General features: G+C 41.9%; 1 protein-coding gene across 1 annotated transcript in view; it reads left to right on the top strand.

The window, feature by feature from the left end:
- The window catches only part of Shtn1 (shootin 1), a 94,184-nt gene extending 80,748 nt beyond the window's left edge, over positions 1-13,436 (top strand). Inside the window, exon 17 of the mRNA XM_076834680.1 lies at positions 13,214-13,436. Coding sequence (XP_076690795.1) covers positions 13,214-13,436 — 223 coding nt within the window. The remainder of the gene's footprint in view (positions 1-13,213) is intronic.
- The last annotated feature ends 89 nt before the right edge of the window (positions 13,437-13,525 follow it).

Here is a 13,525-nt window from a genome sequence, read left to right as displayed (position 1 = left end):
CATTTTACCCAGATAATCTTAATCAGAAAATACTGCAACTCCTTCTTCCTTTTGTCTGCCTTTTATTCTCCAAAAGTAAGTGGAAATTACATTTCCAAGAAAGGAAATGAAATAATTGCAGGCCCAAGGTCTGCAAAATGTGCGTTGAATTGACAGTGAAAAGGATCCATGTGTTGACAGACACAGTTGTTAGATGCCATAAAGGCCGATGTGAAGCTCAATTTATTTCTCATCTTGCTCGTTCAATGACTGCTTAAGGGACACATTTCAATTTAATTTATCCACTTAAAGCACTAATACAAATACTCTGTGCTGCTGTATTAACTTTTAAACTTTGTAACCTAATGCATGATTATTCAGTTCTTGACATTCTGTAGCTGAAATAACTACTGCCACCTATTTTCATATTGACAGGCGTTCAGCAAATAAGAGTACCTTTCTGAGAACTCCGTTCCCTCAATACAGCTAGACCAAAGGAATCAGAGGATTTGGGGTATCTACAGGGCAATTATTCGTTTCCTAGACAGGCACTCTTCATTCACCTGTGTGTAGATTAGCAGTGTAATGACTCAAAGTTTAACTTAATGTAGTTACCTGCAGGCTTTAAAAGTAAAAACTCATATGTTATTTGTTAGGATCTTTTGAAATCAGGAATGAGAACGGTTATTTCCAGGGCTGCTTCTGGCTGGCTCTGCTATACTAATATGTATTGTGACACGACCACATTGTCCCACCTTATGGACTTGAACTAGCAAAGCACTAGGAAGTCAGGACAGCAATTAAAAAATGAAATGTTTCTTTACTTTTTAAAAAGCAATTTCACACCCAAGGATTGCACTTTGGTTTAGATCAGTGGCAAGACCACCATGGCTTTTCAGGTGAGTGCACCTTCTGCCCTTGACAGGAGTCAGGGTCAAGGGTGCCTGCCAGTCAGTGGGGCCTCTAGTACATACATCTTTCCCCAGCATGTGTGTGTGCCCCTTACCTACTCGTCATCACTCACCCTCCTGCTCTCCTCTCCTCTCTCCAGTTTGGCCTCTTTGGCCAGGTCCCATTCCCTACTGGGCCCTTTGATTGTGTGGTCTCCTCTGCCTAGCACACTTCGCCCAGACCTGCCTGGCCCACCCACTCACCTCTGTCAGCTCTGTGCTTGGGCCCCATCTTCTCATGCAGTCTCCCGGCCACCTGCTTACCTGTAGCCCCTCTTCCTCTAAACTCTGGGTGCCCACCCCGCCTGCTGGCAGGTGTCACCTGCTGTTTTTCTCTACACAGATTCTCTTCATTGTTCACTTTTTCTCTCCCTGCACTGAAGTGTAAGCTCTGTGGACTTTTAGGGACTTTTTGGTTTGATTTGTTCTCTGGTTTTCTCAAACACCTGGGGCCATTCCTGTCCTGCAATAGGCTCTCAAGTGAATGGGTTTTTTAATATGAATAAAACAGTGGACGGCTCAGATATAGACAGGAAAGTTTGCTAATCAACCAGAAAGTTTTCCAGGTGAAGGTAGACATAAAGGTGTTTTCTGTGTAAGGTCTTCACTTACCCGGAAAATTGAATAACTTCAAACTCTGCCTGGAAATTTTTTTCCTTTCAATAAGTTCCTAAAATCAACACATGTGTGCTCCCCATGTAAGTAATTCCTATGTGAAAATTATGTGTCAGATACATATTGGTTTATTTCCTAAGGACCTATGAGAAAGCAAGAGACACTTTTAATACTTAATTACAAAGATTAATTAGAATCAGTGTTCTTGTCACCAGTATAAGCAAAGCAAGGTTTGGGGGTGTTTTTTGTTGTTGTTGTTTGTTTTTTGTTTTGAAACAAGAAGGTAAAAGATAATCAGAGCATGGAAACCTATTTTTTCTGTTTCTGTTTTAATAATAACTTTTAAAATACAGTGTCCTATTATTTCCAGTAAGTATATACTACCTAGTCATGATGTCTTAAATCTCAGGGTGAATCTAAATTTTATTAACTTTGAGTGGCTGTAATGCAGATAGGAATTATGCTCGCAACCTCCTTTTATGTTTGGATGGGTGAAGAGTCAGCTTTGCAATGAACAGGGTTTACACCTAATTTTTGCTTTTGTGCTCTTTCCCCTGATCCTGTTAAAAAATGTAGTAAATTCTTTGATTCAGGCTATTCAGTGGGTGAGATGGTCAGATTAAAAGAGGGGAAGTTCTAAATTACAGGAATTTTTAAAAGAAACTATCTTTTGGAGTCTGGGGTTTAACTCAGGGCAGAGTACTTGCGTGATCCCCAGTGTGGCGAAAAGAAACTATCTTATTACTTTCAGGCAGCCGTAATACCTGAAAATAGGCTATCCAAGTGTTGCATAGTCTGAAAAACTAGAATGGTAGTGTCTTTATTAACAAAAGCCTGGGAGAAAGGGGACTCAACAAGGAAACAGTGTGATCAGTTTTCTAAACCTGGCCTTTTCCACCTCTGCTCAGGGTGGCAAGGAGCATCTTGTTGCCCCCAGAATCTGAGCTCTGTCATCAGATCAGATAGAGTAGTGTTCAGATCTCTCATCTACTATTCACGTCTTTGACCTTGACAAATTATTTAATCTATGACTTAGTTTCTCTTACATAAATTGTGTTTGGTAACCTCTGCCCTGCATGGTTGTCATTTAAATCAGATAATATATGAAAAGTATTTCAGTACATTCCTATCTTAAAATTCTAATGCTGGGATAATGGATCACCAAGGACAAGAGTTAGAGCTGAAAGCTAAGATACTGGATACTTTGGTCACTGTGGGCCAGGTGACCTTGGACAAGTCTTAGTGAGTAGGTATGGTGCTGGGGATGGAACCACGGGACTCGTGCATGCCAGGCAGGGGCTCTACTGCCATGCCACCCCACAGCCAAGGATGTCACTCATGTCTTGTTTTCCTTGTGTTGTGTTCCTCATGCTCTAACATTGAGTCTGCTGAGTCCCTTTTGGTCCCTCCAAATTCCTAACAAACATGGTTGCTTGGTAGAAATGTTCAATTAGAAACAAGATGTAAGTACATATTTTCTGCCTACAACCTGTGTTTCATTACTTTATAAACTTACTGTAAAACACACACAAACCTAGAAGTGTAAAATAATTAATATTCAAGTTAAATGATCAGAACTCACAGGGTTTACACCTAAGTCCTATTCAAATTACTGTTGTCCCAAGTGCTTTTAGACCTGTTTGGGTTAGAAACACCTGGTCTCAGAGGAAATAATTGGAAATTTTTTTCTATCTGACTGTTTTGTGGTAGAAAAAGTAGAAGAGAAGGAAAGACCACTTCAGAGCCATTCTTGGTCCTATAAGAGACTTAGTTAAGTACTTATTTGCTTAATAAGTACTTAACAAAAAATGATGTGTCCCATTTTAATTGCCACTCACTATTCAGCATGTTTCCAAATGACTTTGGCTTTTGAAAGTGAATTTAATGTAGGGGAGTAACCATCAGTTTGCCACCATTGCTGGCATGTATGTGGTTTATTGTGACACAGACCCCTGGTAAAACTCCCAGCCACACACACAGAATGCCATGCGGCACAGTCAGGCCGAACCTGGCGCTGGGTGGCCTTCCTGCTTTCACTCAGGTTGCCTGGTCCCATGTGCCTGCACACTGCACATTGACTGATGGGCAAGGAAAAGATCAGTATTTCAGAAACAGGAGCACAGGCTGAACAGTAACTAAGAAAACCCAGTGGACTTAGATGTAGGTGACCTTTGTCTTCCATTTTAATCCTATGCAAGATTCTGAAACTCTGTTATCAACAGAGTGCATAAGTCTGATATTCTTGATTGATGTAGCCACAATAAATTAGAAAAACTCCACATCGTTAGAGTGTGTGCGCTTAGCACAGTGTGCACGTGCTAGAAGTTAATATTTTCTCTATTGTTCATCAGTATATAGTCATAGTAAAACAATATACATCCAAGAGGAAATGTGCTGGACTTGTAGCAAGTAGGAGGTATTTGCTGATTAAGAGACAGAGACTATGGGCAATAGAACAGGCTTCTAGTTTGAAAGTCTGGGGTTTGGGAATTTGCTTCCATGATGGTTTGTTGTTGTCACTGTATTTCACTAAAGTTTATTAAGCCAGGCATTTTCTTGTGTTATTTTAATTCTCCCAAACTTATAGATTAGACATTATCCCTGTGTCACAAATGATAAAACTGAGGCTCAGTGGGATAAACAGCTTGCACAGTATGATACTCTTAATTGATAGTTGGGTCAGATTGCATATGAACCTTTTTTATTCTGTCTCCCGAGCCCATACTTTTTGAGCTATAGCATTCTGTGTATTAAGAGCTTGAGGAAGGGTAGAGGAGCGAATGATCAAAAGCTTTCTCTTCAAGGAAGCAGCACTTCTGCAGTTACGTCACTTCCTTGGCCTTGTAATACATCCTGCCCTCGGATCCTCCACACAAATGGGTAGTGTCCTCCTCCTTTGCTCTTCCCCCTCCTAAGACTGGTCTAAGCAATGAAAAGGTCACCTTCAAAACCAAGATTTCTGAAAAGGAGAGCCAATGTGAATTAGCAAGAGTCTTAACAGATAATTGGGAAGAGATCATTTTAACATTTTTCATGCCAAATACCCAGTGAAGAGGGATGCTTCCAAATGAACTTTGGAAATTAGCCTAAGCTACTTTAGTCCTCAGTATATGTTTCATTTACACCTTTTTTATTTTATTGGCTGCTTCAAACATGTCAAAGAATAGTTTATTTCTAGAAGTCAAATACTTTGAACTGTCTGGCTCTAATCATTGGATTAGGAAGGTGCTTTAAGGTGCATCACTATCTGTGAATCTACTTATCTTAAAAACATATATTCTAAAGCCCCACATAAATTTGATCACTGTGTCCACTTTGCACTGTGCCCTTTTGAGAGAGCACCGTGTTTGGTCCCATTACTGAGTAAGTCCTTTGAGTTTGTGCTTCAGTGTCCTCTGACCCTGAGGTTTAGGACACCTTATCAAGAGGCAGGACAGATGGGCCTGCAGCATGGAAAGAGTGGCGCTGACTGTAGAGCTTTCTGCCTCACGGTTGGCCAGAGCTGGGGTGTTTTGTGTTGTTGCTATCTTGCTTTTTGTCTCTGAAACTGTCATCTGGAGGTGGCCTTGCTCTTCTCAGTTGAGCTTTTTCATCCATATCCACATTTTCCACTAATGACTCTTAGCAGTTACAATTAAACAAGGTGGTCAGCCTCAAGATGATTTTCCAAAAGGGAGACCCCCTGTCCAGGGAGCTAGGTTCCCCTGTACCCGTGTGATGTGAGGGTTCCCAGCCCTGTCCTCTTCTCCCGGTCACTCTCAAAGGTCCTCTTGAGGCCCACTTGCCAAAGGCTCTTCCAGTTAACATTTCTCTAATTTACCACCTTCTCTTCCACCCCATGTGCCCCCAAACTGTAGGCTTCACCAAGTGCTTTTCAATTTCCTTTTAAACCACCAGGCAGTTAGCTTGCTTTTTTGTTTAGGGGGTCAAAAGAGGTCACATCCTGCCCTAGGATAATTTAAAAAACAAAAACCCATGTAGCAATTAGAGGACTTCAATTTCCATAGAAAAATGTCCCATTTCCAGTGAAACCATTTTTATTTTAATTCACCTTTAATTTCTGTATCTATGGTCTCTCTAAATATCATGTGACTTTTGGCCCCACACAAATTTATTTTTGTAAGAGTTCATCTTTTTGGGGTCATTCACTGAATACCAAAGGGTAGCCGATAAAACAGAAATTTTAGATGTCTCGTGGTTTGTGTGACCAATCAAACATTTCCATGAAAAAAAATCTAATTGCCTTTCAGGTTTTTAATTAAAAGTGGGATTGATTTGTCATTGTTTGACCTCTACCTGGCCCTTCAGTTTTATTCATTCTTTACAGTGTGATGCTAACACAGAAAAATGAACTGGAAAGTCCTGTATTTTAAGTTGGAGCTTTTGAAAGATATTAGCAAATAGAAATTGAGATTCTTAATTTTCTCTTAGGGAAACTTGGCATAAAATTATTCTCTCCAGTGTTGCTTTTAGCTGAAAATTAATTTTGTTGGCCAAATAACCATTTTTACAGAGAGGTTTAGGTCCCCATTTTGTTCAGTTGGAGACCAGGGAAGTTTTAGCTCTGCAATGGAAGGATTGGTTTTCCTCCTGTTATTCCCAACCCTTCCATTTTCCTCATCACTTCCTATTTCCTTCTGTCCTGCATGGCAGGAAGTGGGGAGGCACCTTCCTGGTACTTAGTAAACATTTATTTCCTCAAAAGGTCCGCCGGCCCGCAGAATGAAGCACATGGACTTTGCTGCTTAATCTGATGCTCTTACACAATTAAAGGATTTGCTGTGCTCTCGCCTGTAATCTCAGTACTGCTGAATTGTGTACTGACGCTGCAGGAAGCAGCCCTGTTCGGCCAAGCGCCACTACAATGGTTCTCCATGTGGCCTGTACATGGACAATTAAGTTTTAACAACAAAATTAGCAGAACAACTGGATGTTCTGGAAGTTGAGATCCCCTCACTTAGTCTTTTCTTCCTCCCCCCACCCCCAAGGAGTTATCCTGTGGGCTGCCGGAAAGATCAGCAGCCGGTATTGTCTTCCACGTGTGTGTAGACAGCAGCTCCTTGCAGGTTAGTGGTTGAGGATGTGTTACAGCGAGTGTGAAAGTGGCTGGTAAATGCTGCCCAGTAAATCTGGAAGTCGCCCTCACCCTGCTGCTGAGTAACTCAGTTCTCCCCAAGAATTAACTGCCTTGCAGAGTCAAGCACCTAGGATTTCACAAGACTTTGTATAAAATGTATCATTTGCTTTTGGTACTTTGTAGGTTTTTTTGAAACCAATTTTCAATAGTCTTTGCAGTATTTATGTTTCTTTTTATTTGTATATAGTAAGTCATTTTAAAAACTTATTCAAACAGAAGTAGCCCACTAGAGCGGAAGGAACTTCAGATCTCAGCATAAACTGACCTAACTTTAGAAGCTGATCAACACCATTTCATTGGGCATATACTTTATCATTTCACATAAGTATATGAAAAGTGGGCCAACTGAGTTTTTGTGAGTTTCCATCTTAAAAGAGAGTTTGAAGTATAGAATATGAATTAAAAGAAAAATTATAATCAAAAAAATATTATCTTGAAAATACAAGCATTTTTTTAGTGTGTGCCTGGCAGCTTTTTTAGGGAGCCAGTGTCATGTGTGGTGGGTTTGTGGAAGACTTTGTTTCAGCCCTGTCAGCACCCAGCCCCCGACTTTTTTTTTTTTTTTTTTTGGTGGTGTTAGGGATCAGACTAGAGTCCTGCACACTGGGCAAGCACTCCACCATGAGCTACATGCCTAGACCAACACTCGGCTTTTAATATCTTGGATCTGGATGTATTTTTCATGCTGACTTAAAGTTGTGCAGAATTACAGAAAGCTAAAAAAGTAGCCTCTAAAAAGTATCGCAAGTGTTCCATAACCTTTGCCTGAGCTAAAACCAGTTACTTGTCTCATTATCAGAGTTGCTTTTGCTGGTGACGATGGTCCAGTTTCATAATCTATAAATGTCTGCAGTCCATGTAACACAAGAGGAAGAAAAGAATTGGAACAGGCTTTGTAGTGTGCCCCATGCTCTGGGATGTAAGCCCAAGGCTGGGATGCCTGCATGGCAGTCACCAAATGAAAGGAAATATTTCTTGAGTTGTGGACACAGGGGGTCCTTGTTCAGCCATTTTTATCTGTGTTCCAGAGGAACTCTTGTTAATCTTGAGGGCAAATCATTTTAAAAAGCTATTAGGTTTTTAAACAGTCATATTCTGTTGAACAACATTGTTATTTATAAATAAAAATTATGTATTTTTATTTATTTTCCCTGCAAATAAACAGAACTAAATTGAAAAAGTAGTATACATCTTAAGCTGAAAGAGATTTCTTTCTTTCTTTTTTTTTTTTTTTTTTTTTTTTTTTGTAGTTGTAGATGAACAGCATGCCTTTATTTTATTTGTTTATTTTTATGTGGTGCTGAGGATCGAACCCAGTGCCTCACATATGCTAGGCAAGTGCTCTGCCACTGAGCTACCCCCCAGCCCTAAAAGAGATTTTTTAAAGTACACAAAGCCAAAGAAACCAAGCTTTGTTCTGCCTCCTTTGTAAGTACTAGAACTGATAGAATTTCATCTTTATGTTTGAAACATTATTTTGTAAAATTTTAGATAGGTATGGGAGAAGCTCCTACAAAATAGAGTTTCAGAAAGAAGTAATAAAAACTATCCCAGTTGTAATGCCACTTCTGTTCACTGCTCTAGTATCTGTAAAGGGCTTTAAAAAAAAAAAAAAAAAGTAAGACTTATTTTTACACTAGGGAAAATAGAAAGCTGACTTCCTCTTTGGAGTTTTCCCAGGAAACTACTTTGTAAAGACAAATTTAAATCTTTCTGTTTTCTGGCCTTGAAGGTGGTAAATATGATTGTGGTTTTATCCATTTTTATTGAAAATGAAACAGAGTTCAGACCGTCCGGCTGTGCGTCATTTGTTGGATGGCTGCCACAGACTAATGCAGACGTCCCACTGGGAGACCAGAGAAGAGCTATACTTTGATTCACCAGATTGTGTTAAATAGTCCAGCTGTTGCGATTTGAAAGATAGTTACCTCAGAAGTGAAATAAAAATGAACTTGGCATTTATGCCTCAAACCATTTTTATACTGTTTGGCAATCAGCTTTTCAGAGGTAGCATTTTATAAAATAACTCTTACCGCTTAAAAGTTTCATTCACTGTAATGTTCAAAATGTCCCACCTTTATATTATCAGTAAAATTAAGCTTGAGTGATATGCAGAATTTGCATGAAATAAGCATTTCCCCCTTCATTTCATGAGCTTTGATTGTATTCAATTGAGCTCAGAACCATGTCGATTAGGGCTCTTTTGGGCATTAGTTAATTTGAATTGCAGTCGAAATGTTAGCTCGAATGTTGTTGAATATAATTGGAACGTGGAAAGTTGATTTTGAAAGGAATTTCATTGAATGCAAACAATGATGTGCTTTTTAAAAATTAGAATGCTGCGCTTTCCTCTCTTGTGACAGTTTGAGAAATCACCAAATCCTTTTATCAAGTTCAGCTTTGGCAGAACCATTTGCAGTTGTTCTGATTCTTCTGGTACTGGTACACTTTGGAGTCAGGTCTTTCCTTTTGCCAGCAAGGAGCCCCGCCAGCCATCCTGGCTCTCCTGCAGTTGGGAACAGTAGCTGCTTTCTAAAAGGGCACCCACGTTGTTCTTGGGCGTTAGGCTTTGTAGGGTAGATTGGTATATTGTGTCCTCAATTTTATTTTGCTTATTGTTTTTTGTTTTTGTCTCAAAATCACCTTTGAGCATATGGTCTAAAATGACTCATGAAAAATAATCTGTTTGAATGGACTATAAATGACTGCCAGTATGTTGTAGCAAGAAAAAGTATTGGCCAGGAAATCAGGATTCCAGAGTCTTTGTCGTTTACCCGTTGTTAACAAGTGTGTGCTATTGGACAAATCATTTCACCTCACTCTTCTGGAGTCTTCTGACAAGTAACACAAGGATCACATCAGTGATCCCTTCTGGCCAGAGCGTCCCAGGGTTGAAGTCTGACTTCCTGCCACCAATAACATGTAAGTTTTACTTACAGACTTGGCTGCATACGGGAGGAGGGCTGCCATTACTTTTTATGAATACTGACTTGTCATTGCTAATTTTTGGTCAGTGTCTTTAGTTGCTATATTAAAGTAGAAAAAAATGAAAAGAATAGTAGTCAAGCACAGTCCCTATTGGATTGCTGCAGTTGGGCTTCCAGGATTTCTGTTTGGGCAAGAAGCTTAGACTTATCCCTCTAGAACTGCCACTGTGGCTGCCTTGAACAAGAGCCTGGGTTCGGTACTATCCCTGAAGGGACAGCTCTCTCGCTGTCCCATAGGGTGGGATAGAATAGAATGAGGCACAGGAAGGCCCCTCATTCCAGAAGGAACCTTGGGCAGCTCCCCAGGGAAACAAAGAATGGGCCTAATGATATCAAACCAGGGGGAGTCCAAACTACAGAGGAAAGAAAAACAAACCAAGGGATAGCCTGAGGGGTGAACTATTTTTTTTACAGATCTGAAAGACGCAGATGTAAATGGGGGTTCAGAAGGAAATAAATCCATAACGAGGCTAGAATTAGCCTGTGGTATCCATGCCACAGGAGAAGATGCCTTTGAGAAACAGCATGGTGCTTGTGGACGAGGCAGGAGATGGGAGCCAGTGCCCGACTCTTACCCTGACTGCTGCTGCTGAGCTGTGTGGTGTAGGCCAGGCTCTCCTCTCTTCTGCACACCTTGTCATCTTCATTGCAGGACAGATGAGACTACAGGACTGCCCCAGTCCCTTTCTGCTTTAACACACTGGGGTTCCAAGGCAGTGGTCATTACCCTTGAAAAGACATTTTTTTCTGCTTCAGTGAAGATTCAGAGAAATTGTGCACTGTGCCTCATTCAGTGACAGCCAACAGAGGGGTTCTCAGACTGGCCCACAAGTGACTTAGGAGGCTAACCTGCAGTTGCAAAGCTAACTTCAGGACAGATGAATGGTTCTCTGGACTGAGATGATTCCAGGACAGTTGCAGTTTGACAATACAAGGTTTCTGAGTTTTCAGTTCAATCAACCCTTTTCCTTTTTGTCATTGTGGAGACTTGAGAGCACTGCCTGCAGTGTTTACCTCCCAGCTGCTGACAACAGCTTTCTCTAAGGATAGTTCACCTGCAGATACACAGGACATGAAAACCTCTGTGTTCTGCCAAAGTGATGAAGGTTGGTATGGGTTCATGGAAGTTGCCCACCCAGAATGCCAAATGAGACAAATACCTCCTTTGCATGCTTTGAGTGGACTGGCTGGCTTTTGTAGCAGAGGTCTCGGACTTAATCTGGTGGAGTCAGGCCAGACTTGACCTGTAGACTTCATTGTGGCTTTCGTGGAAACCTAAGCTAGGCTTCAGCTTTGCTTCCTAGAATTTGCTTACCCATTCCATTTGTTTTCAGAATTGGCCAGAAGAGAAATTTGCATGAGATTTAAATGGCAGAAGTGAAGTTGTAATCCTTAAAATGAACTTTTTTTTAGCCCTGTGAAGGTCTGTATGGGGAAGGCTCTGGGGGAGCCCATGCGCAGTGTCATTGATGTGCTAGCATACCTAACTGGCATGTGGCAGTGGCTGGCCCTTGGTTTCTCCAGCTCTACCAACTTCCTCCTCAGCTCCTCCACATCCTGGGGCCAGGTGCATGTGCAAGCTTATCCTGCAGGTGTGTGCATCATCAGGATCAATGCTTGTGGGTGACAGATGCATCTCTAATTTGTCCTCAGTCTCTGCCACTTTAAAGCCATCCCCCCACCCCAGGTCCCCAGTTGCCAGAATAGCTGATTTCAGGGCCTGCATCACATGCAGAGGTAAAAGACTCCTATGGACTGTCTGCTAGCGCTCCCCGCGGCCTAAGGTCTAATTCCTGTGATAGATTCTTCACATCACTTAGTTCTGCTTCTCTCATCAGCATTTACATGTTGCCTGGGTCAGAGAAAGTCAAAATGGTACCAGTGAGGAAACTACATCCCATACTGATCCCCAGAGCATAGTAGCATATGTCTCAAAAAGTGGCTTGTTGTCCAATGCAGATGGACAGTGTCATGATGGTGCAGATGAATGATCTGTCCACCCTGCAGCACGGCCCATCCTCTTGGGTTCCTGATGATCTCTTTGATCTCACTACCTCCAAGGAATACAAACTCACATATTACTCATGTATGATGATGGCCAAGCCATGTGGTTAATATAACCCAGTGGCCACAGAGAATGATTTCCAAGCCTTTAATAAAAATGTGGTCCTTGGATTTTAGTGTTTTTTGCCTGTGAATGGGGTCAGGCAGGCTACTTTCTCTTGTAGTGGATCATTTTTTCTGTTGTTTTTGTTGTATAGGAGAGACCTCCAACCATTCACACCAAACCTTGGTCTCTCCCTGTTCATTCTGCATCTTTGCTGGTTTGTTAGCATTTGTGCATTCGGTTATTCCAAAAATGATCCGTGCTAGGTGCACAAAACTGAACACCCCCACCTTGTGGATGCTTGCATTCTATCGGAAGAGGCAGACATGAAACACCTACTAATTAACTGTGGTAAGTCCACCAAGGGAGAATACTAGGTGATAAGAGTCTCTGCCGGCCAATCCCACCAGCTCAAGAGGCCAAAATAGTGGGATCCAACTCCTGAGGAGGGGCTGACCAGCAGCTCCCCAGCACAGGTCAGGCAGGACAGTGGAGTGTGGGCTAACAGCTAACACTGAGTCCTCTGAACAAAAAGGCTTAATTCTAGAACTATCCAGGAGGACAAGAACAGTGTGGAGAGCCCAGCCCCACCACCATGGCTGCCTTGACCTTCAGGCACCGTGCAGCAGCCCATGCCTCCCATGGGAACTCAGGCCAGAGCTTCTGAGGACTAGGTGCCAGCAGCCTGATTTCCAAGGAAAACACTTTAGGGACACCTTGTTTCCACAAGGAAACTCACCCATCCAGCCCAAGAAGCAATAGTTTCTTGCATCAGAAGACAGATGGCTTCTGTGGGAAAATAAACTGCCTTGAAAATTCGGTCAGAGATTTCTCAAGGAGCTAGGTCCTCCTAGTTGGAGAAGTCGATGGTGTCTTAGCATTTGAGCCTATTTCCTGAACTCTCTGATTCATCCCCTGCCACCCCTGAGGTCAGGTCTGTCCTTATTGGTAATGGCTGCAGCTGGCACTCCTCACCTCTCCATGCAGTCTCCTTACAGCTAATCTGCAGCCAGCTGTACCCAGGGGCCAGAAGAGGTAGGGAGCAGACTGGCTTCTTCCAACTAAGCAGGGCAGCAGGGAAGGGGTCTGGGCAGCAGGCCCTGGTGGGGGGGGTGCCCAAGGGATCCCTAAGCTTTGCACTTCCTAAGAAGAGCAAGCCATTAAGCAGGTAGGTGCTTTGGCTTTTTAACGCTCCTGTAGTTAATCGCTCTGACTCTTTCTGCCTTCCTCCTTCTGGCCTTGTGCTCCTAATATGTAATCTGATAGCTTCGTTATTATTTTTTCTTTAATGGCTGTCTTCTCAAAGACTGCTATGTGCATGTTGATTAAACTTGGAACGTTATAGTTTGTTGTTGTTGTTGGTCTGAATTCAGAAATATAAAAGACAAATATTTTCTCTCTCTGCTTTTTATGTTTCTTTTTAACTCTTCATCCACAGGCCTCCCAGTAACATTGGATACAGGAGAAAATACATTGGCAGTGAAAAACAAGATGAACCAGTTATAGTTTTAGATCCTGTTTCCTCACACGAACCCCAAACCAAAGACCAGGTTGTTGAAAAAGATCCAACTCAGTGCAAGGAGGAGGAAGGCAAAACTGAACCAGAATTCAAAGAAGACAGCGTTGAAACAACGAGAGAGACGGACAGCTCCAGCTGCTGATCTGCAAACCAGAAGGCTGGCTGTTGGGAAGTCCTTTTCAATAAGCACATGACTCATCTTGGTGTATTGTCAAGGGCTATAGACACTTT

The sequence above is a fragment of the Callospermophilus lateralis genome, chromosome 15, assembly GCF_048772815.1.
Source record: "Callospermophilus lateralis isolate mCalLat2 chromosome 15, mCalLat2.hap1, whole genome shotgun sequence".
NCBI classification, from domain to species: Eukaryota; Metazoa; Chordata; class Mammalia; order Rodentia; family Sciuridae; genus Callospermophilus; species Callospermophilus lateralis.
This window is presented reverse-complemented; position numbering and strand designations above follow the sequence as displayed.